Below are 24,376 nucleotides of genomic sequence, written 5' to 3'. Positions count from 1 at the left end.
TAATATTTTGTGGAATAACCCTTGTTTGCAATTACAGCTAATAATCGTCTTTTATAAGACCTGATCAGGCCGGCACAGGTCTCTGGAGTTATCTTGGCCCACTCCTCCATGCAGATCTTCTCCAAGTTATCTAGGTTCTTTGGGTGTCTTATGTGGACTTTAATCTTGAGCTCCTTCCACAAGTTTTCAATTGGGTTAAGGTCAGGAGACTGACTAGGCCACTGCAACACCTTGATTTTTTCCCTCTTGAACCAGGCCTTGGTTTTCTTGGCTGTGTGCTTTGGGTCATTGTCTTGTTGGAAGATGAAATGATGACCCATCTTAAGTTCCTTGATGGAGGAGCGGAGGTTCTTGGCCAAAATCTCCAGGTAGGCCGTGCTAGCCATCTTCCCATGGATGCGGATCAGATGGCCAGGCCCCTTGGCTGAGAAACAGCCCCACAGCATGATGCTTCCACCACCATGCTTGACTGTAGGGATGGTATTCTTGGGGTCGTATGCAGTGCCATCCAGTCTCCAAACGTCACGTGTGTGGTTGGCACCAAAGATCTCGATCTTGGTCTCATCAGACCAGAGAACCTTGAACCAGTCTGTCTCAGAGTCCTCCAAGTGATCATGAGCAAACTGTAGACGAGCCTTGACATGACGCTTTGAAAGTAAAGGTACCTTACGGGCTCGTCTGGAACGGAGACCTTTGCGGTGGAGTACGTTACTTATGGTATTGACTGAAACCAATGTCCCCACTGCCATGAGATCTTCCCGGAGCTCCTTCCTTGTTGTCCTTGGGTTAGCCTTGACTCTTCGGACAAGCCTGGCCTTGGCTCGGGTGGAAACTTTCAAAGGCTGTCCAGGCCGTGGAAGGCTAACAGTAGTTCCATAAGCCTTCCACCACTTCCGGATGATGCTCCCAACAGTGGAGACAGGTAGGCCCAACTCCTTGGAAAGGGTTTTGTACCCCTTGCCAGCCTTGTGACCCTCCACGATCTTGTCTCTGATGGCCTTGGAATGATCCTTTGTCTTTCCCATGTTGACCAAGTATGAGTGCTGTTCACAAGTTTGGGGAGGGTCTTAATTAGTCAGAAAAGGCTGGAAAAAGAGATAATTAATCCAAACATGTGAAGCTCATTGTTCTTTGTGCCTGAAATACTTCTTAATACTTTAGGGGAACCAAACAGAATTCTTGTGGTTTGAGGGGTTGAATAATAAATGACCCTCTGAATAAACTTTTCACAATTTAAAAAAAAAAAAAAAAAAGAAATAACATTCTTTTTTGCTGCAGTGCATTTCACACTTCCAGGCTGATCTACAGTCCAAATGTCACAATGCCAAGTTAATTCCGAATGTATAAACCTGCTAAATCTGCAGGGGGTTGAATACTACTTGTAGGCACTGTAAATGACATATTCCAGAATGGGCCCAGGATGGGGACCATATGCACCAGCATGAGCCCAGGATTAGGGCCTTATTTACCAGGATGAGAGCTATACATACCAGGATGAGCACCATATATACCAGGATGGGGATCATATATACCAGGATGAGCCCAGAATGAAGGCTATATATACCATGATGATTGCCATATATACCAGGATGAGAGCTATACATACCAGGATGTGAGGCATATATACCAGGATAGGGATCTTATATACCAGGATGAGCCCAGGATAAGCGCCAGATATACCAGGATGCGAGCCATATACACCAGGAGAAGACAAAGATAGGGAACATATTTACCAGGAAGAACCACATATACACCAGAATGATCGACACATGGAACTGAAAGTGGCCCAGGATGGGGGACATTAGTATAGAATTGGGGGATATTGCCCCCATAATAGTTAGCAGCAGATTCCCCGCCATAAGTGCATCATGACTATATTTTTTGCTACATACTTTTCCCTATTTTCCTCCTCTAAAACCTAGGTGTGTCTTATGGTCATAATAATACAGTAAGTTTAAAAAGAAAGAAAATGGTGCTTTCCCTGACCAATTCTTACTTGAGCAATTGATTTTAGGATAAAACCCTTTGAATTATGGTACATCATGATGGCTTCTCCCATTATACTCATCTGACAACAGAACCTGACTAATGATAAAAACATTTGCACAATTCTGAATGCAAGAATGGCTCCTCTACTGTGTGGGTTTTCTCATGGTCAATAAGAATTGATTTACCAGTTAAACATTTCAATTATTCACAACATGATAAAGGTTCCTTCCCTGTGCGGCTTCTTCAGATGTTTAATGAGATCTGATTTCTGAGAATAACATTTTCCACATTCAGAACATAAAAATGGTTTATCCCCTGTGTGAGCCTTTCCATGGCTAACAAGAGTTGATTTCCTAGTAAAACATTTACCACATTCCAGGCATGAAAATGGCTTCTCCCCTGTGTGAGATATTTCATGCGTAACAAGATCTGATTTCCAAACAAAACATTTCCCACACTCTGAACATGAAAATGGCTTCTCCCCTGTGTGAATTTTCTGATGTCTAACAAGTTCTGATTTGAGAATAAAACATTTCCCACATTCTGAACATGAATATGGCTTCTCCCCTGTGTGAGTTTTCTGATGTCTAACAAGTTTTGATTTATGAATAAAACATTTCCCACACTCTGAACATGAAAATGGTTTCTCCCCTGTGTGAGTTTTCTGATGTCCAAGAAGGTCTGATTTGTAAATAAAACATTTCCCACACTCTGAACATGAAAATGGCTTCTCCCCTTTGTGATATTTTTGATGATAAATAAGGTTTGATTTTCGAGCAAAACCTTTCTTACATTCTGGACATGAAAACAGATTTTCATGTGTGTGAACCTTTTGATGGGCAACTAGATTTGATTTCCCAGTAAAACATTTCCCACATTCTGAACATGAAAATGGCTTCTCACCTGTGTGAGTTTTTTGATGGGCAACAAGATTTGATTTCCTGGTAAAACATTTCACACATTTTGAACATGAAAATGGTTTCTCCCCTGTGTGAATTTTCTGATGTCTAGTAAGGTGTGATTTGTGAATAAAACAGTTCCCACACTGAGAACATGAAAATGGTTTCTCTCTTGTAGGAGCCATTTCATGTTCCACATCTCTTCTGTAACTTTTATTTTGCTTACAATTCTGTGATAAATCGGAATTTTGGACTTGTTTGAAAAGATCAGATGATAGAGCTTTCCAAGGAAGGGCTGGAGGTATATTTGGGACAACAGCATGCTCTTCATATGTATCATGTGTGATACATTCATCATCTGTTATAAATTCTGAAGATATTGGAGGTCCATGTAAACTCCCAATACAGTCATCTGCGAAAATAAACACAATGTTATTAGTTTATAATGATATTATCTTGAAAGTACACTTATTTTTTTAAACCATAACATCAGAAATTAAATTAGCAAAACATGTATTCTGAATCTGTTTTCCAATTTCGACATCTAAGAGTTACATCTTCGTTAATTTGGATCTCCCATTCTTATCACCAGTTCTCTGGAATGTGCTACAGTAATCTGATTGATTGTCACAATGTGACTGCAGGATAATGAGGGACAGGGGGCTCCTATACTGTCTTTCATACTAGGGCACCCTAAGCTATTCCTACCCTCTGGATTACCCCTGAAGTTGGAGATGGCGGAGTCCCATGCCTTACTACTCTCCTGACCAGATCTAATCTGTTATACCCCTGGGGAAGGAAGGGGCAGGCATGTGATGGAAACACAGATTAAGGCTATGTCCGCACTTTGCGTCATCCAAAACGCATGTCAAAACGCACCCTCTGGCAATAATTGATTTTGCCCAAAGTTGCTTTTGACCACAAAATTGCGCTAAAAACGCATGCGTATTTACCGCGTTTTTGATGCGTTTATAGCGCTTTTTAGATGCTTTTCAATTGCGTTTTGATAGATGCGTTTTGAACATAAAGACACTGCTTAATAAAGTTGAAACAGTCAAACTTAATGAAAAAAAGGAAAAAAAAGAAACAAATCTATATTTTTAAGGAAAAAAAGGAAATAGATATATTTCATATAATTATTGCGGTAATATTAAATTTATCGCAAAAATAGCCAAAAAATAATAATTTTCTTTAATTAAATTGTCGGACTGTGTGTGTGTGTAAAGGGACTTATGATTTCATTATTTAAATGTTCAAAAAGCATGCGTTTTTAAAGTTCAAAACGCATGATTTCTGCACTTGAAAAGCAGGTAAAACGCTGGAATTTTGATGTTTCTTGGTTTTTGCCATTTCTCATTGACTTCAATGTTAGCAAAACGCACCCAAAATGGCAAAAACAATTGACATGCTGCTTCTTTGAACGCATGGTTTTTGCCACAAAATAAACGCTGCGTTTTTAAACACAAAGTGCAGACAGGAAATCCACATTTTCCATAGACTTTGCTGGAAAATCAAAACGCATGCCTTTTGGCATGAAAACGCTGCAGTTCAAACGGACCTAAAAAGCACCTAAAACGCAGGTGGAAACGCAAAGTGCGGACACAGCCTAAGACAGACGGGACACATTGCAAACTCACAGAAATAAACAGTGAGAGACGCAAGAGAAGGAAGGCAGCAACAAAAAGACAACAAGGGTTAACACCAGAACAGCTCACAGCAATACCACACAACAACCACCCGTAAGTCTGGATCACAACACCTCACCAGACTAGTATAGGTAACCTATACCTGGCATTAATAGAAAAGTCCAGCCAGCATATACAGAAGGGGAGCAAATGAGACTGGCTCTCCTAGAGCATGTGATCAAAGACATTAACAAGCAGCCCAGCAGACAATAACTCTTGTTACCCAGCCCAAGCCTGTAGTTCATACATAAATATAACACTGCACTCTCAATGGGCAAGAATGAATAAAGATATAACTCTTTTTCTCAATGCTAATAGATTTTTAATACAGAAGGCAAGATAGCAACAAATGAAAGACATGCGACACTTGCGACAATTAACGTTTCGGTCCTCCAGGACCTTGATCACATTAATCGCATTAATAAAAAAAAATGGCAATACGGTGAGGTTTTTCCTGTTCCCTCCACAGTGGAGTTCAGGGTAGGAATATCCCGTCCTTCCTGGGCAGTTAGGGAAAATGAATCGCCTGTATAGAAATGCAGGAAGATCCTTGAAGTAATTAATGCATCTGGAGCACATATTCATTTTATGAGCCCACTCATAAGATATATGCATTAATTACTTCAAGGATCTTCCTGCATTTTTCAGGGATTTTTGATCCTCTTACACTAGCACCTCCCCCATTCTTATAATTCTAAGTGTGTGCACACTATTGTCTTATTTTCAAGCCTGTGGTTCGACGCCAAAGTAGGTAGCAGGGTCTTGCGGTCTGTGCAGATAAACATTAGGGCTCCAAATCATCAAGACCGGCCATAGACACTGAAAAATGATGTCAGGGACTGGAGTGAGATTTCTGTAATATGGAATGCCACAGTTTGTTACAAATTAGAGAAGCGGTGGCATCATAATAATAATTATAATAATTTTGTTATTAGAGAAGCGGTGGCATCACACCCTTCTTCTGGCCGTGCTCTGCCCATTTTGGCAAAGCTGGTTAAAATTGGCGTTAACACACACAGACACCAGCCTGTCGACTTTTCAGCTTTAGACTTCTGTAATTAAAGGGAACCTGTCACCAGTTTTTTGATTATTAAACCAAAAGTGTCACCTTCTGCAGCTCCTGGGCTGCTTTCTATGAAGGTGCACCTTGTTGCTGTCCCCACTTGCAGACCACAAAAAGAAATTTATAAAATCTCACTGTTTTGTATGCTAATGATCTGTGTTGGCCAGATGGGTAGGCTCTATTTGGCTCCTGTCCCTCCTTTTGGCCTTGCTTGCCGTCCTCCTGTCATGATTGACACGCCGCCGTCATCATACACGCCGCTGGCCAAGTCTCGCGCTGGCACAGATACATCACCGGCACGTGAGGGAAACTGTTTTTTGCTCGGCCCGCGATATGGGCAGAGCGAACTGAGCCTGCGCGAGACTTGGCCAGCAGCGTGCATGATGACTGCGGCGTGTCAATAATGACAGGAGGCCGGCGAGCAAGGCCAAAAGTAGGGACAGGAGCCGAAATAGAGCCCTCCCATCTGGCCAACACAGCTCATTAGCATACAAAACGGTTATATTTTATAAAGTTCTTTTTGTGGTCTGCAAGTGGGGACAGCAACAAGGTGCACCTTCATAGAATGCAGCCCAGGAGCTGCAGAAGGTGACACTTTTGGTTTAACAGTCAAAAAACTGGTGCGTTTCCCTTTAAGAGATCTTTGATCACATGACATGATGTCAACAGGGTCCTTAAGCAGTCCTATAATCATCATATAAACACCGGGCCCTAGGAGAATGGGGGCCTGTGAATTTGTCCAGTTTGCTCTTGTGACGCCCACCCGTAGCGGTCGCCTCCGGGACATCACTCCACCTCCAGGGACGCCACAGGGTCTTCACTTGGTTATCTCTGGCAACAGGTATGTCAGTTTTATATGTATAGGAGTCGTGCCACCACTCACGGTTTGCGGTCAGGGTTATGGGTGATCGCCACTGCAGGTTTAACGAGCGTCTGGGGCTGATGGAGTCTGCAGTCGGGTGGCGTTGCCTCCCGTGAGTGAGGCTGGCCCTGGGGCTCGGGTGTATAGAACAACAGGTCTCAGAATAACTCAGTCTCAGTCCAAGGAGTCTTTCAACTTATTTACTCACTTTTGATGTTTTGTGAGGTACCTGACCGAGATTAGACCAGGTGGAACCAGGTATTCTTTAGGCCGGTCTAAGGGTAACCGTTACCTCGCCTTCCTAGCACTTCTTGTTTCGGATAACCCCTGACTTAAAGTACCGTGGGATTCATCAAGGGAAGTCGCTACTGCCTTTTCTCCCCATTTTGGCCCGTTTGCCGGCAGTGTGGACCAAGGAAGATGGCTCCAGGCTCGATCCTCCTTATAGGCCCCCTCGTTGCTGCTGAGGCTCGGACTCTAGTTGGTGCAGGACTTGTTGTTCCCCTCACCAGCAGGTTTAGCAAATCAGTAAATGGACGTCTACTCTAGGGACCTGTTCCCCGCGCGTGCCTAGCCACCAGTAGTCCCCGTACTCGACTGCCTCTCTTCAGGTGTCTTTCAGACTGATTTGCTGATGACCGTTCTACCCTGCTAACGGCTACTTCACGTGCAAGGTTTTACTAGTGGCAGCGCACGTCCCATTTGCGACTGCCGCACTTTCCTCTCAGACAGGCTCTCTCCTTTCTTCTTTCCTGACAGCCGCTGCAACCTAGCTTCCAGCTCCTCCCCCTACACCCCTTGCTGAGATGTGGAGGCAAGCCCCCTCTTGGGTCTGCCCAAGGGTCCCCTCTCAAGTTGTGGGAGACCTGGTTGCTATGTGTCTGTGCGTACACACCCTATTCCAGCCTTCAGGATTACCTGGAAGCACTGCCCCAGCATGGGTGCAGTACTCAGTGGCGCCTGACCAGGTCAGGGGCACCACACTCTCCCTTTACCCTAATGCCAGTCCTGCATGCCAGCCTGTGTCCTGTTCAGTTCTTTTAGACTTCTGCAATTAAGAGACCTTTGGTTACATCATGTCAAGACTCTGAAGTCATCTAAGGTCCTTAAACAATCTACCTCAGAATACAACTTATGGGAACCCTAAGGCTATGTGCGCTTGTGTGCATATTACATGCAGTTACGCTGCGATCTGCACCGCAGCGTAACTGCATGCGTCCTGCGTCCCCTGCACAATCTATGGAGATTGTGCAGGAGCCGTGCGCACGTGGCATATTAGAACGCAGCGATTGGGCTGCTGCCTGAATCGCTGCGTTCTAAGAAGTGACATGTCACTTCTTCCGTGCGCTTTGCATGCTGTCTATAGGGAGAGGTACCATGCAAAGCGCACGAATTCTGCAGGCACCATGCGCTTCAGAACGCACCTTTTCAGCTGCGCTCTGAAGCGCACCTTTTCTTTGCGGTGCAGAGCGCACACGTGTGCACATAGCCTAAGAGAGTGCGACTCCTGAGAAATTGCGGTTAGACTCCTCCCAACGCTGGCCCTGACTGTAACTAGGGTTTATTTATGGAGTAGGGCTTATATTTCAACCATTCTCCAAAAATGCCATAAAATCATGCTAGAGATTATTTATGGTGTAGGTCGTCTTTTCGGGGGAACTGGGTATTCATGAACCCTCTGAAGGTTTTTGAGTTGCCTTCATAACGACATAGAGAAGACACTAGAAACAAACAGCAGAAGAAGCAGAAGCAAAGAAAATACAGCTGGAAAAACCAGAGCAGAAAGCCTAAAAATGTAATCACAAAATTAGTGCAGAAAGTACATGAGTAGATATCTCTTACTGGATAGAGCTGGAGGAAACACATCCTGAGGAACATCGGGGTCTTCTTGGTTACAGTCCTGTGGGAGAAGAGGACGGGGACATCTCTCTGGTGTTGTCCTCTTACTGGATAGACCTGGAGGAGACACATACAGGGACTGAATTCATTCCTTACATACAGATAATTATAGGCCGTGTGTATTTAGTCCTGTCTATTACCTGGTGATGTGAGGGGCTGGGGAACCTCCATCATGACGTCCTTGTACAGATCTTTGTGTCCTTCTAAATACTCCCACTCCTCCATGGAGAAATAGACGGTAACGTCCTGACACCTTATAGGAACCTGACACATACAATGATACCGTCACCCCCGATCCCTTCATAGCGTTACTGTATAATGTCCCAGCATTCCCAGCAGTGTCACCTCTCCAGTCAGCAGCTCAATCATCTTGTAGGTGAGTTCTAGGATCATCTGGTCATTGATGTCCTCATGTATCGGGGGGTGAGGTGGAGGCCCCGTGATTGGGCTCAGGGGTCTTCCCCATCCCTCAGACACAGGGGCCTGACAGCGCTCACTAGAGGTCTTCTTCACTACTGTGTAATCCTGGTTATGGAGAGACACAGTAATAAATCTCACTCCAGACATTTCCAGAGTCCTCACCTCTCCAGTTCTGTCCATCTGTTATTACCATAGATAAGAATGATGTAATGTGACGTCATCAGAATCTCTCACCTCTCCAGTAAGCCGGAAGAGGATCTCTAGGGTGAGGTGTAATGTCCTCTCCGCCATCTTGTCCCTGTCCATATCCATCCTTCACGGGGCAATCAGGAGAATTCTCTTCTATAGAAGATGTCCAGTGAGAGGATCCGATATTATAAGGACCTGAATGGGGAGAAGATGACGATGTAACATCATAGAGAATCCGCTGTAATAATACAATTACTGGAGAGAATAAGGGGAAACATATAGAGAACATTCTGGGGGAACATTATACTGTATGAGGGCAGAAAGGGGCCGAGGACCGAGGGCAGAAAGGGGCCGAGGACCGAGGGCAGAAAGGGGCCGAGGACCGAGGGCAGAAAGGGGCCGAGGACCGAGGGCAGAAAGGGGCCGAGGACTGAGGGCAGAAAGGGGCCGAGGACTGAGAGCAGAAAGGGGCCGAGGACTGAGGGCAGAAAGGGGCCGAGGACTGAGGGCAGAAAGGGGCCGAGGGCAGAAAGGGACCGAGGGCAGAAAGGGGCCGAGGACTGAGGGTAGAAAGGGGCCAAGGACAGAGGGCAGAAAGGGGCCGAGGACTGAGGGCACAAAGGGGGAGGGGACTGATGGCAGGAAGGGGCTGAGGACTGAGGGCAGAAAGGAGCCGAGGACTGATGGCAGAAAGGGGCCGAGGACTAAGGGCAGAAAGGGGCCGAGGACTGAGAGCAGAAAGGGGCCGAGGACTGAGGGCAGAAAGGGGCCGAGGACTAAGGGCAGAAAGGGGCCGAGGACTGAGAGCAGAAAGGGGCCGAGGACTGAGGGCAGAAAGGGGCCGAGGACTGAGGGCAGAAAGGGGCCGAGGGCAGAAAGGGACCGAGGGCAGAAAGGGGCCGAGGACTGAGGGCAGAAAGGGGCCAAGGACAGAGGGCAGAAAGGGGCCGAGGACTGAGGGCACAAAGGGGCCGAGGACTGAGGGCAGAAAGGGGCCGAGGACTAAGGGCAGAAAGGGGCCGAGGACTAAGGGCAGAAAGGGGCCGAGGACTGAGGGCAGAAAGGGGCTGAGGACTGAGGGCAGACGGGTTTCCTCACTTCCGGCCTCTCATAGTTGGGGCGTTTGTATCTATCAGAAGAAAAGGAACAAAAACCTCACGATTCATAGAAATCAGCAAGAGAAAAACACCAAGAAAGTTTCAGAGCTGAAGGGGTTAATGCCGCCTGCGCCAGTAATGGGGAATCTCCACACACCTCCACCTGCAGAGCCGCACACTAGATATATGGCTGCTCTGTGCTTACAGGACCTGTGATGATGTCACATGGAGGGGAGGAGTCAGGGGTCACATGATCAGCTCCTCAGTGTAGTCCTATATTGGTGTGCACACACTGGACAGGCGCGGTGTCAGTGGACAGTTATAGTAAGCCACTGTTGTGTATGTATGTGACCCTTGTTGCGTATGTGTGTGACCCCTGTTGCGTATGTATGTGACCACTGTGGCGTATGTATGTGACCCCTTCAAACTCATTTCAAACTTTGCTAAATTTAATTCTTTATTGATAAGTTCAGGTGAGGAGAAGATTTGTTGAGCGACTTTAGAAGAAAAACGTTTGGACCTGATCGGTCTCGATCACAAGTCGCTGAAAATGTGTGTACGACGTATATGGAGCAGAGCCGCATGTGTACGATGTGTACGGAACAGTGCTATGTGTCAACGTAGTGGAGCTATGTATGTAGCAAAGCCCTGTGTGCACAACATGTATGTAGCTGATACCCTCTTTTACCACTTTACTAATCCCCAAAACACCCGTGCAGGTTCAACATAATCCACACGAGGTCCCACGAAGCTTCAAGCTCTGCTTCATGTAGTCACAGCACGCGATCATGGTACATGACTGTCCGCTATGAGGTTCAGGCAGAGACTGAGCTGCGATCAGTGGTGAAGTCACTCAGGTTAGCCACGGCCACAGCTGGAGGTTCCCACGGTTCTCCACTTGTGACTGCAGGTAACTTGACCTCAGATGACTTTAGTGACCTCACCTGAGTTCATTCATCGCTCATCACACGACTCACTCAGTCTGTGCCTGACCATCACAGTGTACGTAGCAAATACTGTGGATATAAGAGCAGAATAGGGTCTTCCCAGGTAAGGTAACAGATAAGCCAAGGTAACTTCATTCACCTATTACGGTTGTGCCAACTCCTAAACTCACATAAACATTGGTGACAGCCGCAGCCCTGGAAAGCGAATTCAGTGCAGCGTCCCACGCTGGACCAGGTCCGGGCCTTCTTTCCATAATGGATGCAATCTCCCTCAGCTTTTCACTCACAACAGTCTTCGGGACACTCTGCTTTTTGGGCAGCTTTCCTCTCGCTCAGACTTTCGTGGCTCTCTCCTCCGGCAGCTTTCCTCTCAGAGTTTTGTTTCCTCTTTTGCCTAGAAAGTCCCGCTGCCGGGATCCACCTTTGGAGCTGCGGATTTTCCTTCTTGCCACACCCCACCTTGGGTTGACCGACAGTCATTAATGCTCCCGGGGGTGGGCCACACTTTTGCGCCATTGTGCTGTGACTCCGCCCACGCTGGGCCCGCCGCTCTTCCAAAGCGACCAGCGCCATTTTAGTATTTCTCATGCACACATCCCAAAGGGTTTTCTTTCTATTTTTCTTCACTCTCACCGAGCGGGTCACGTTAAAGCAAGGAAGTTGATCCTGCCGACTACACCAAGATGTGAGACGCACAGGGCAGGCCGTAGTAGTTGTGCTTGCAGGGGTCAGCCAGCCACAGCACAGCCGCTCGCTAACCCCATGCCTCCCCGCTGCCGCATCACGTACAGGATCACTCCCAACTTGTCCACGCCACACTTCAGTCATTTTCAAAGGACATAAACAAGACGCCATATCATTTGAATTAATCAACTTGTCTTTACTTCCTTTCTTCGTTTCAATTACAATTCCACTTCTTTCCTTCACAACATTTGTTAACGTCTGGGCTACACGGTCACCGTATTCAGACCCATGGGGGTTCCCTCCAGACTCCATCTCGTAAATCAATTTAGTGGCCGACCGTCTTCCTTGCACCTGGGTTCTGTAAGATGCCGCTAGGCCCCTCAGTTCCCCGTTTGATGTCACTTTGGCGTTGACCGGATCATATAGTCTCTTAAGCCTTCCGATCCCTCCCACAGGAATGCTTGCGCTAGGAATAGCTCATAGCGTTTTTAACTCCTTAGGTCAATAACAAGCGTGTCCTTCTGCTTGAGGGCACCACTAACTTCGGTCTCACTAGGGACTTCGTAGGGAAATACGCTTCCAGGAAGACGGCCACCACCCCAATCACCGGACTATACCCCAAGCACAGGGGACGTAACTAGACCGTTCTCCAACTTGTCGGCCTCCCACGTATCTGTAATCCAGGGATGACTCTTAAGCGAGCTTTACACAGAGCGACATCACTAGCGATGTCGCTGATGAAAGCACCCGCCCCCGTCGGTTGTGCATCATGGGCAAATCGCTGCAAGTGGCGCACAACATCGCTTACACCCGTCACACATACTTACCTGCTTAGCGACGTCGCTGTGGCCAGCAAACCGCCTGCTTTCTAAGGGGGCGGATTGTTCAGCGTCACAGCGGCCGCCCAATAGAAGCAGAGGGGCGGAGATGAGCGGACCGAACATCCTGCCCACCTCCTTCCTTTCTTATTGCGGGCGGCCGCAGGTATGGTGTTGTTCCTTGTTCCTGCGGTGTCTCACATAGCGATGTGTGCTGCCTCAGGAACGACGAACAACCTGCGTCCTGCAACAGCAATGATAATCAGGATAGGAACGATTGGTCAACGATCAATGATTTGGTAAGTAATTTTGATCGTTAACGGTCATTTCTGCGTTTCACATGCAACGACGTCGCTAACGAGGCCGGATGTGCGTCATGAATTCCATGATCCCAACGACATCTCGTTAGCGATGTCGCTGTGTGTAAAGCCCGCTTTTGAGTCAGAAATCAGTCTCAATGTTGGCCTTATCTTTTCTACTTCTTCTTTGGGACTCACCTACCCTTTTCCCTCTAACCGCCCTATTTATAGTATCCTGTTCTCCTCCTCTATTAACCCTCTATCCGCCAACCCAGGTGCCAAGCATACTGTATGATCCTTGGGCCAGACTGCCACCTGGTGGCGACCCACACACAGTACTATGCATTGAAATACAATATACTAAACCCCTCAGTGTGTCGCAGTTGTGCAGGGGTGACCTATTCCCGACTCCCTACAGGTGAATGAATTCAGGTGAGGTCGCTGACGTCACCTGAGGTCAAGTTACCTGCGATCACAAGTGGAGGACCATGGAAACCTCCAGCTGTGGCCACAGCTAACCTGAGTGACGTCACCACTGATCGCTGCTTAGTGTCTGCCTGAACCTCATAGCGGGCAGTCATGATCACGCACTGTAACTTTACATGTAGCAGAGCTTGAATCGTTGTGGGACCTTGTGTGGATCATCTTGGAGATGCATGGGTGTTTTGGGGATTAATAAAGTGGTAAAAGAGGGTATCTGCTACATACATGTGCACCCACAGCTTCACTAAATACACGTCATGCACAAACGGCTCCGTTACATACACTGCTCTGTGACGTAGACATCGTACACACATAGCACTGCTCCATACACATCGTACACATGCGGCTCTGCTCCATATACGTCATACACACATTTTCAGTGACTTGTGATCAAGACCGATCAGGTCCAAACGTCTTTATTTGAAAGTCGCTCAACAAATCTTCTCCTCACCTGAACTTATCAATAAAGAATTTAATTAGGCAAAGATTGAAATAACAGTGTGAAGGGGTCACATACATACGCAACAGGGGTCACATACATACGCAACAGTGGCTTACTATAACTGTCCACTGACACCGCGCCTCAGACATCCAGTGTGTGCACGCCAATATAGGACTACACTGAGGAGCTGATCATGTGACCCCTGACTCCTCCCCTCCATGTGACATCATCACAGGTCCTGCAAGCACAAAGCAGCCATATATCTAGTGTGCGGCTCTGCAGGTGGAGGTAGGTGCAGGGTATTATATATCTAGTGTGCGGCTCTGCAGGTGGAGGTAGGTGCAGGGTATTATATATCTAGTGTGCGGCTCTGCAGGAGGAGGTAGGTGCAGGGTATTATATATCTAGTGTGCGGCTCTGCAGGTGGAGGTAGGTGCAGGGTATTATATATCTAGTGTGCGGCTCTGCAGGAGGAGGTAGGTGCAGGGTATTATATATCTAGTGTGCGGCTCTGCAGGTGGAGGTAGGTGCAGGGTATTATATATCTAGTGTGCGGCTCTGCAGGTGGAGGTAGGTGCAGGGTATTATATATCTAGTGTGCGGCTCTGCAGGAGGAGGTAGGTGCAGGGTATTATATATCTAGTGTGCGGCTCTGCAGGTGGAGGTAGGTGCAGGGTATTATATATCTAGTGTGCGGCTCTGCAGGGGGAGGTAGGTGCAGGGTATTATATATCTAGTGTGCGGCTCTGCAGGTGGAGGTAGGTGCAGGGTATTATATATCTAGTGTGCGGCTCTGCAGGTGGAGGTAGGTGCAGGGTATTATATATCTAGTGTGCGGCTCTGCAGGTGGAGGTAGGTGCAGGGTATTATATATCTAGTGTGCGGCTCTGCAGGTGGAGGCAGGTGCAGGGTATTATATATCTAGTGTGCGGCTCTGCAGGTGGAGGTAGGTGCAGGGTATTATATATCTAGTGTGCGGCTCTGCAGGTGGAGGTAGGTGCAGGGTATTATATATCTAGTGTGCGGCTCTGCAGGTGGAGGTAGGTGCAGGGTATTATATATCTAGTGTGCGGCTCTGCAGGTGGAGGTAGGTGCAGGGTATTATATATCTAGTGTGCGGCTCTGCAGGTGGAGGTAGGTGCAGGGTATTATATATCTAGTGTGCGGCTCTGCAGGTGGAGGTAGGTGCAGGGTATTATATATCTAGTGTGCGGCTCTGCAGGAGGAGGTAGGTGCAGGGTATTATATATCTAGTGTGCGGCTCTGCAGGTGGAGGTAGGTGCAGGGTATTATATATCTAGTGTGCGGCTCTGCAGGTGGAGGTAGGTGCAGGGTATTATATATCTAGTGTGCGGCTCTGCAGGTGGAGGTAGGTGCAGGGTATTATATATCTAGTGTGCGGCTCTGCAGGTGGAGGTAGGTGCAGGGTATTATATATCTAGTGTGCGGCTCTGCAGGTGGAGGTAGGTGCAGGGTATTATATATCTAGTGTGCGGCTCTGCAGGTGGAGGTAGGTGCAGGGTATTATATATCTAGTGTGCGGCTCTGCAGGTGGAGGTAGGTGCAGGGTATTATATATCTAGTGTGCGGCTCTGCAGGTGGAGGTAGGTGCAGGGTATTATATATCTAGTGTGCGGCTCTGCAGGTGGAGGTAGGTGCAGGGTATTATATATCTAGTGTGCGGCTCTGCAGGTGGAGGTGTGTGGAGATTCCCCATTACTGGGCTCAGGCTCCATACACATTAGATGCTGGGGGAGAACAATCGCTCTATAGAAGAGAATTCTCCTGATTGCCCCGTGAAGGATGGATATGGACAGGGACAAGATGGCGGAGAGGATATTACACCTCACCCTAGAGATCCTCTTCCGGCTTACTGGAGAGGTGAGAGATTCTGATGACGTCACATTACATCATTCTTATCTATGGGAATAACAGATGGACAGAACTGGAGAGGTGAGGACTCTGGAAATGTCTGGAGTGAGATTTATTACTGTGTCTCTCCATAACCAGGATTACACAGTAGTGAAGAAGACCTCTAGTGAGCCCTGTCAGGCCCCTGTGTCTGAGGGATGGGGAAGACCCCTGAGCCCAATCACGGGGCCTCCACCTCACCCCCCGATACATGAGGACATCAATGACCAGAAGATCCTAGAACTCACCTACAAGATGATTGAGCTGCTGACTGGAGAGGTGACACTGCTGGGAATGCTGGGACACTATACAGTAACGCTATGAAGGGATCGGGGTGACGGTATCATTGTATGTGTCAGGTTCCTATAAGGTGTCAGGACGTCACCGTCTATTTCTCCATGGAGGAGTGGGAGTATTTAGAAGGACACAAAGATCTGTACAAGGACGTCATGATGGAGGATCCCCAGCCCCTCACATCACCAGGTAATAGACAGGACTAAATACACACGCCTATAATTATCTGTATGTAAGGAATGAATTCAGTCCCTGTATGTGTCTCCTCCAGCTCTATCCAGTAAGAGGACAACACCAGAGAGATGTCCCCGTCCTCTTCTCCCACAGGACTGTAAACAAGAAGACCCCGATGTTCCTCAGGATCATCAGGTAGATGGAGAGAAGGTGCCATGAAATCCCCCTATGATGTGTAGACGGCTGTGAAGGTCTTGTGCTCGGTCTTGTTTTATCCTCCAGTATTATATGTGTCATACTTGTGTAATGAGAGCGGTGGAGATGGCAGGATTAGACCTGATCATAGATGTGACTTCTCCTTCTGTGACGTTTACAATATTTGTTTCAGGGGGAAGATCTGCCCCATATTAATACTACAGAGACATATGTGAGGGGTGATGAGCGGAGTAAAGAGGAGATTCCTACAGATAACCGCCCAGGTGAGTAGTGACCACTAAATGCAGAGAAGTCACAGATTCTTCTCAGTCACCGGCTGTGGCTGATTTATCGGTGGTGTAGTTCGGCCATATCACAATCAAGTGGTCCCCATTCCACCTCTAAACCAATGCATTGAATCTGTCCCCATTACTTTGGGCATTGGAGGTCCTTCTGTTGGAGTTAGATGATTCGCCCAGATCTGTAAACGAAAAATCTAAACGACAGTGTACGTAGAATGTGCGGACAAGTTAGAAAATCACTTGTAGAATGATATTATGATGGCCCGTAGGAGATATCGGAGGGTGATGATGCTGTTTCCTTCCTAGAATCCTGGCATCATATAAGATGAATCTACCTTCTCTGTATTTTGTGCTGCTGAATGTGATAATTTGGCCCCTACAACACCAGGTCCAGTATTTTTGTTCAAACTTTGCTTTTATGATGGCCAACATTAAATGTCCAGTGAGATCCAAGTGTGAATTTCTCTACAATAGTTTCCCTTTATTTTGACTTCAATTTTCTTTAAAACCGTCTAACTTCAACAGAATTGCAATAAACTGCAAAAAAAAGACCATTCCCCGTCTGCCGTGATCTATCCCTCAGCTGTGCGTGGCTGATGGCTCTAATCTACAGATAAGAGCCACCGAGCCGCATCCTCTAATCACCCAGAGAGATGTGTCACCGCTCGTTACTAATTATTTTACTGATGAAGACGGATGAGTTTGATCATTTCAGTAGATTTGTTATTGTCCATACTCAGTTATTCACTACAGTAGTTAGCGCCCAAAACAATCTGATCTCACCACCTCCCGCACCCAGTTTTTCCGTTCCTAACGAGGTGATCACTTTGATCACTTTGGAGCCTTTTTTTATTCCACTGATTCTGAGATATTTTTTCTGTGACACATTGTACTTTATGTTTCTGGCAATTTTAGGTTGTAATTTTCAAACTTTAAAGTTTTAAGATAGAAACCACACAAAATAGTTAAATAACATTTACCTTATTCCTACTTTAGGGCGACAGCATTTTTCAAACATTCCCTTTCATTTTTCCAACATCCTTTTATTTTTTAGATGCTAGGAGGCTTAAAAGTTTAGAAACAAGTGTTTATATGTTCAAATAAATCAACAAAACTTATTTTCCAGGTCGTTTCTCATGACAGCACCATAGGAGGTTGCTCCTCATATCCTCTATAGGGACAGGAAACACACGAGAGGTTAAAGGCCTCTCCCACCCTCACCCTCTCAGTATTTTTCCTGTCCCTATACAGGACAGACGCAGGAGGTAGTGCAGCAGCGGGAGGCACCTACCTGGGGGCAGACTCGGGAGGATTGGAGGGGTTCACCTTTCTCCTTCCTCCTGTAAAGTGGTCCGAAGCCTACACCTCTTCCAGGGAAGTCCTAACCCTGCCCCAGTAGAGCGGGACAATGCTCCTGGCGCCAGCCGCTTCCTTCGCATAAGGGCTGTTGGTGTCTTGCTATGATGGCCGCGACTGTGCTTATGCTTATGCTCGGGTGCTGTCATAATAGACTCCTGGAAATACAATTACCAGCAGGTGTAATTCCTGTTTTTTGGATAACAATTCACTTTTAAAATTACTTTCAGGGATCTAGATTTTAGAAAATTGCTCTCTTCATAGTATCAAACACCACATTCAGGAATTAACACAAAGTGGAATGCAAAAAAGCAATGTAGATGTTTCAATATAATTTTGGTTTGATCATAATTTTTTCATTTTCACAAAGGGTAACAGGAAACTATAGAACTTACTAATTATTTTCCAATTTCTCATGAATCTGACAATAGCCAATATTCGGCTGTACAGTACTGTCTGGGCACATGGCCGAGATCAGAAAGGAAAGAGTCGATTTAGTTTTTGGAACACAGATTTTGCAGTCAAAAACTAGTTTACAGGTAGAAAGTTACGAGGGGGAGTGTTTGTGGTCACCTGCCAGCTCAAGACATGGCAACCATGAACAGACTTGGACTATATAATAATATACTAATTTTTATTTCTATAGCGCCAACATATTCCACAGCGCTTTACTGTCTTTTCGGCTTTTCAGATCCTAGTGACTACTTTGAACATCACCCTTCAACCACTATTCATGGATCTGGACTTACACAGGGACCCCTAGTCTGGGGCCACAGAGTTAGCTGCTGCTCGGGTGCGAGATGGCAAGAAGAATAGTCAGGTAGTCGGGTCAGAACCAGGAGGCAGAGAAAATAGAAAATCAGAAGATGTAAGAGTAGTCAGCAAACAGGTCGAGAAGAGAACAGGAAACAGAGGATGTGAGCAGAGAGGCCTGAACCAGAGGAGAACAAGGCTGTATCTGGCAGCTTCCATCAATATACTTCCAGCTCTAGTAGGGTGTAGTGCTTTCCAGTTGACAGAAGCAGAGAGCTGATTACCTCAGCTGGACTGCACACACTGCCAGACTGGATTGTACTACACATCCCAGCCACCCTAATCTTAGGGACTAGACAGAACCTGCACCACCTGTAGCATCAGGTTCTGACATCTCCATCACCAGCTCCACCGGCAGAATGAATAAGGCCGTGCCTGGTGACAGAAGCTGATGTCGCTAGAGCAGATCCCAGAGGAGATCTGGCACACCATTTGCACAAGCCCAGAACAGCAGAAAACCAGAGAAGAAAGTGTCGTAAAGTGACTCCATTTTGGAAATTATAGCCCTCAGTGAATTTCTCCATAGTTGTAGTGACTAAAGTTGATCGAACCCACCAAAAACCGGGACCGGCGGATCACAGCCAGATTTTAAAGAGTCCGATCCGCTCCAGAATCCAGTGCCCATAAAAGTCAATGGGGACCAGAATTCGGAGATTAAAAATGTTTGTGGAGGGGATAGGTAGGTAGGAGCGAGCGTGGCATACTCAGAGTCGCTGTCATGGCGGCAAACTCCTTCCGGGTCATGTTTTTCTCTTCCGGAGCCAACAATTCAATATTCACTACTTTACCCACCCATCGGCGCGTGTAATTGGTTTCTGTTAGACATGCCCCCACCCTGAGTGGCAGCGTGTCAACTAACCGCAACCAATCACAGGCGCCAGGACAGCCAGTGGGCGGGGAAAGCAGTGTATCTCTCGCAAGTGTGACTCCGGCTTTTTTTTTTTAAATAAATAATTAAAAAAAAAAAAACAAGACGTGCGGTCCCCCTTAATTTTCATCCGCAGCCATATTAATGCCGGCTGGAGGCTGGTATGCTCAGCCCGCAGCCGCCTGGTATTGCCGCATATATTAGATGTGACAATCCCGGTACGTTACTGGCCCTTTCTAATGGTGTGATGCGGTGCCAATCGGGGTAATAGGAGGTTAACAGCAGCGCACAGCTGCTAGTAAGCCCTAGGTTGTGATGGCACGGGCGCCTATGAGATACCAGCATCACAAACCTGTAAATGAATGTAAATAAACAAGACACAGAGAAAAATCCTTTATTTGGCATAAAGTACAAAACGCACAACTTTATTAAGCCCAAACACCCTGCAGCTCCTGCGTAATCCACACAAGGTTCCACGACGACACATCCAGCTCTGTTACATCTCACAGCTAGCAGCCATAGAGAAGACTGCCAGCTCTGAGTGTAGCCTATTACTGAGCCGCAATGAGCGATGACTGCAGCAGAGACTGTTACAGGCTGTAGGGGCACGTCAACCTGAAACCAATCACAGATGAGAGGACGTCCGGTGGGCGGGGAAAACACGTAAAGATGTGTGTATGCAATGCACAGTACAGGAAGTGAATGCGCGACCCGGAAGCAGTGTGCCGCCATTAAACCGAGTCTCGATAAGTATGAAACTCTCACTTATTTCTTCTTTTATTTTTACTTTAATTGCCGAATCTGGATCGTGCACCCAGAATTCCGGGCCCGGGTCCGGCACTCAGAGTGTTGAAACCGCGCGGATCCGGACTTTTACAGTCCGGATCCTCTCAGCCCTAGTAGTGACTATTTTGACTGACAGGCACTTTCCAGGAATTAGCACGCAGTGGATGTTGGAGAGTGAAAATTGCAGATACAGTATATCACAAAAGTTAGTACACCTCTCATTATATTTTCATGGGACAACACTGAAGATCTGACACTTTCATGTAATGTACAGTGTCAGTGTACAGCTTGTGTAACAATGTAAATTGCCATTACTGTCAAAAGTGCTGGCAACAAACATGAGTACCCCTAAGTGAAATGGCCACATTGTGCTCAAATTGTGCTGGACTTCCGGCCGCTGAGAACGAGGCTTGGAATAGAGCGCATGTATTGCCTGTCAGGAAATGAGGAGGAGTTCCCTCCTCCGCTCCCCAACGTCCGGATGCTGTGGGCGTGTTTCTGAATGGAACGCACACCGAGCAATGCAGGAAATGAAGTGACTAAATGATGAGGTAATCACCATTATAGTGGATACTGTGGGCGTATTTCCTAATGGAACGCACACCGTGCAATCCAGGAAGTGAAGGGAGCTAATGGCGAGGCGATTGCAATTTTCAATGGAATTGATACCAGGTGAGCTAAAACGGGCATGATTGGACTAGATGTAATGTTAACATTTATAAAAGACCCCATTTGAGAGACGTCGGGCTCTCTAATACTATGAGCAGATGATAGCTGGGTATAAGAACCTCATCTACAGTAAGCATTATGTCCCCTGAAGAGTCGTTTAAGACGAAACGCGTCGGGACGCTGGTAGGGTCAATGTAGGGGTCCAGCATTACAGATCTAGCTGTGGACCGTCCTTGTTAGGACGGGAGCTTGGGGTACCAGACAGCTCTTTTATTTTCTCCAGGAGGTCTTAGGGACAGCTAAATTTGGAGAAAGGCCCTGGACCCAATTTTCTGGTGGAAGACTCTGTATACCCTGACCTAATAGGGCGCGGTGAGATCTGTCCTAGTCCTTGTATTGTATTATATACTGTCCCGTGTGTTTGACCGCTGTCAGCACCCTGTGGAAAATGTATATATTTACTTAGGTCTATTCTGTTGCTTTTGCTGTGTTCTTTTTACCTAGGACCACTATCCAGTACTTGATAGCAAATGTAATAGTATTGTTTTCTGTGGTTTTTTTTCTTGTGTTTTTTTTGTATGACTATTTGTGGCTGCTGCAGAGGCCCCCATCTATGGGCCAGTATAGTGCCAGAGGTAATCTATAGGGCATTATTGCTATATGCTGGCCCAACTAAATAGTTTGGGAACCCTGACCGCTTATTGAGTTTACGTAAATCCAAGAGAAGAAAGAATTTTCTTCCTTTTAAAATTTCTAGATTAATAAAGATTTAAATTTTATGATGCTATTTGATTAATATTTATCTGATTTGGTAGTGCTGTTGCAACAAGCATATTTTATGAAAAAAATAACAGGTTTTATTCTTAATAGATGACTGTACCATGAGACCAGTGGGACAACTGACATCTTCAATTTATAAGTCAGATGACCTTGAGATCACACAGGATTCAACTAAAGTGAATGCCATTATTCCAGATATCCCATCTTCCTTTCACAGCAAAGATCTATCTTCTGAACCTATGAAACGGGTCCTATCTTCTGAATCTTTACAGACTACTAAAATAAATAAAAGTCACAAAAAAGGCAGTAGGAAACTAACTGCTCTTAAAGGAAAGAAGCCAATTTCACAATTAAATAATGGAAATAGTTTTCCCCTTGAAACATCATTTGTTAAACATCAAACAATTCACACAGAGGAGAAGATATTTTCTTGTTCCAAATGTAAGAAATATTTTACTCAGAAATCAAACCTTCTAAAACATCAGAGAACTCACACACGGGAGAATCCATATTCATGTTCCGAATGTGGGAAATGTTTTAACCAGAAATCAGATCTTGTTAGACATCAAAGAACTCATACAGGGGAGAAGCCATTTTCATGTTCAGAATGTGGGAAATGTTTTACCCGGAAATCAAATCTTGTTATACATCAAAGAACTCATACAGGGGAGAAACAATTTTCATGTTCACAATGTGGGAAATTTTTTATCTATGAATCAAATCTTGTTACACATCAAAGAACTCATATGGGGAAGAAGTCATTTTCATGTTCAGAATGTGGGAAATATTTTAACACCAAATCAAGTCTTATTACACATCACAGAACTCACACAGGTGAGAAGCCTTTTTCATGTTCAGAATGTGGGAAAAGTTTTAGCCAGAAAATAACTCTTGTTAACCATGAGATAATTCATACTAGGGAGAAGTCATATTCATGTTCAGAATGTGGAAAATGTTTTAACCGGAAAACAAATCTTCTTACACATCAAAGTTCTCATACAGGGGAAAAGTCATTTTCATGTTCAGAATGTGGAAAAAGTTTTACCTGGAAAAAAAATCTTGTTACACCTCAAAGTACTCATACAGGGGAGAAGTCATTTTCATGTTCAGAATGTGGGAAATGTTTTAACCAAAAATCACATCTTGTTACACACCAGAGAACTCACACAGGGGAGAAGCCTTTTTTATGTTTAGAATGTGGGAAATGTTTTGCACATGAATCACACTTTGTTACACACCAGAGAACTCACACAGGGGAGAAGCCATATTCATGTTCAGAATGTGGGAAATGTTTTAACCGAAAATCACTTCTTGTTACACACCAGAGAACTCACACAGGGGAGAAGCCTTTTTCATGTTTAGAATGTGGGAAATGTTTTGCAGATGAATCACAATTTGTTACACACCAGAGAACTCACACAGGGGAGAAGCCATATTCATGTTCAGAATGTGGGAAATGTTTTATCCATAAATCGCAACTTGGTAAACACCACAGAATTCACACAGGGGAGAAATCCTTGCCATGTTCAGAATGAGGGAAATATTTTACAAACTAATGACTTCTTTTTAAATATCACAAAACTCACAAGGGCCATTATCATACCTAGAAGGTGAGAAATGTTTTACTTGAAAATTATAATTTATTGACCACTAAGAAAAATTCACATGGGGAGAAACCATATATTTGGCAAGCAGGACAAGAAAACACAAAAGAGACAGTCAAAGTAAAGGCAAGTAAGTACATGAAAAGGAAAGCATGTTAGAAGTTACATTAGAGTCAAAATATATTCAGTTACTAATAGATGTCTGTTTTCTAAAAATCCAATAAAAAGCAATATTCCATGTGCACTGAACATTTCACATTGTTATATATTTATATAATCACTATATGGAGAAGCAGGGCTGCCATCAGGGTATTACTACTGTGACTCCTGTAGTGGGCCCAGTCAGCAGAAGCCAGGAGAGGAGCCCCGATGACAGCCCGGGCCCCTCCCGTTTCATTCATCTGCTCACCGGGCCCCAAGGGCAGGGGCCACCATTAGGGCAATGAGGAGGGCCCGAGCCGCTAATAGAGAGCTGCCACCTCTCTTCATGCTCTGCAGAGCAGGACAGGAAACGTACCGGACCACAATGGAGGCTGCAGGAGCTGAGAAGGTGAAGGAACTTCCATGTCAGCTGACTAATCATGTGCCTGATCTCATGACAGGGAAAGTGACTGGAACTTCTGCAGCCTCCGTGCAGATCCCAGTGTCTCCTCTCCTGGTCTGCACCATCTGGAAATGCAAGATGAGGTAATGTGTGTGTGTGTGTGTGTGTGTGTGTGTGTGTGTGTGTGTGTGTGTGTGTGTGTGTGTGTGTGTGTGTACAGGCTGTGTGTAACATGGTGCTGCAGCCTGTGTGTGTGTGTGTACAGGCTGTGTGTAACATGGGGGTGCTGCAGCCTGTGTGTGTG

At 45.9% G+C, this 24,376-nt stretch overlaps 2 protein-coding genes across 2 annotated transcripts in view; one reads left to right on the top strand and one right to left on the bottom strand.

Annotated features, from left to right (window-relative positions):
- LOC142265952 (uncharacterized) overlaps window positions 1–23,777 on the top strand; it is a 37,320-nt gene extending 13,543 nt beyond the window's left edge. Inside the window, exon 2 of the mRNA XM_075332288.1 lies at window positions 22,321–23,777. Coding sequence (XP_075188403.1) covers window positions 22,321–23,459 — 1,139 coding nt within the window. The 3' untranslated portion in view covers window positions 23,460–23,777. The remainder of the gene's footprint in view (window positions 1–22,320) is intronic.
- LOC142265954 (uncharacterized) lies at window positions 1,283–12,046 on the bottom strand. The gene is made up of 5 exons (XM_075332289.1): window positions 11,840–12,046; window positions 8,743–8,922; window positions 8,538–8,661; window positions 8,341–8,454; window positions 1,283–3,300 (listed from the first exon to the last, which is right to left on the bottom strand). The coding sequence occupies exons 1-5, from the start codon at window positions 12,044–12,046 to the stop codon at window positions 2,195–2,197; spliced, it is 1,731 nt and encodes a 576-aa protein (XP_075188404.1). The 3' UTR covers window positions 1,283–2,194.
- Window positions 23,778–24,376: the final 599 nt, after the last annotated feature.

The sequence above is a fragment of the Anomaloglossus baeobatrachus genome, unplaced genomic scaffold (genome assembly GCF_048569485.1).
Source record: "Anomaloglossus baeobatrachus isolate aAnoBae1 unplaced genomic scaffold, aAnoBae1.hap1 Scaffold_2786, whole genome shotgun sequence".
In the NCBI taxonomy this organism is placed as follows: domain Eukaryota; kingdom Metazoa; phylum Chordata; class Amphibia; order Anura; family Aromobatidae; genus Anomaloglossus; species Anomaloglossus baeobatrachus.
Note: the sequence above shows the minus strand (reverse complement) of the source record. Positions and strands in the feature narration are given on the sequence as shown.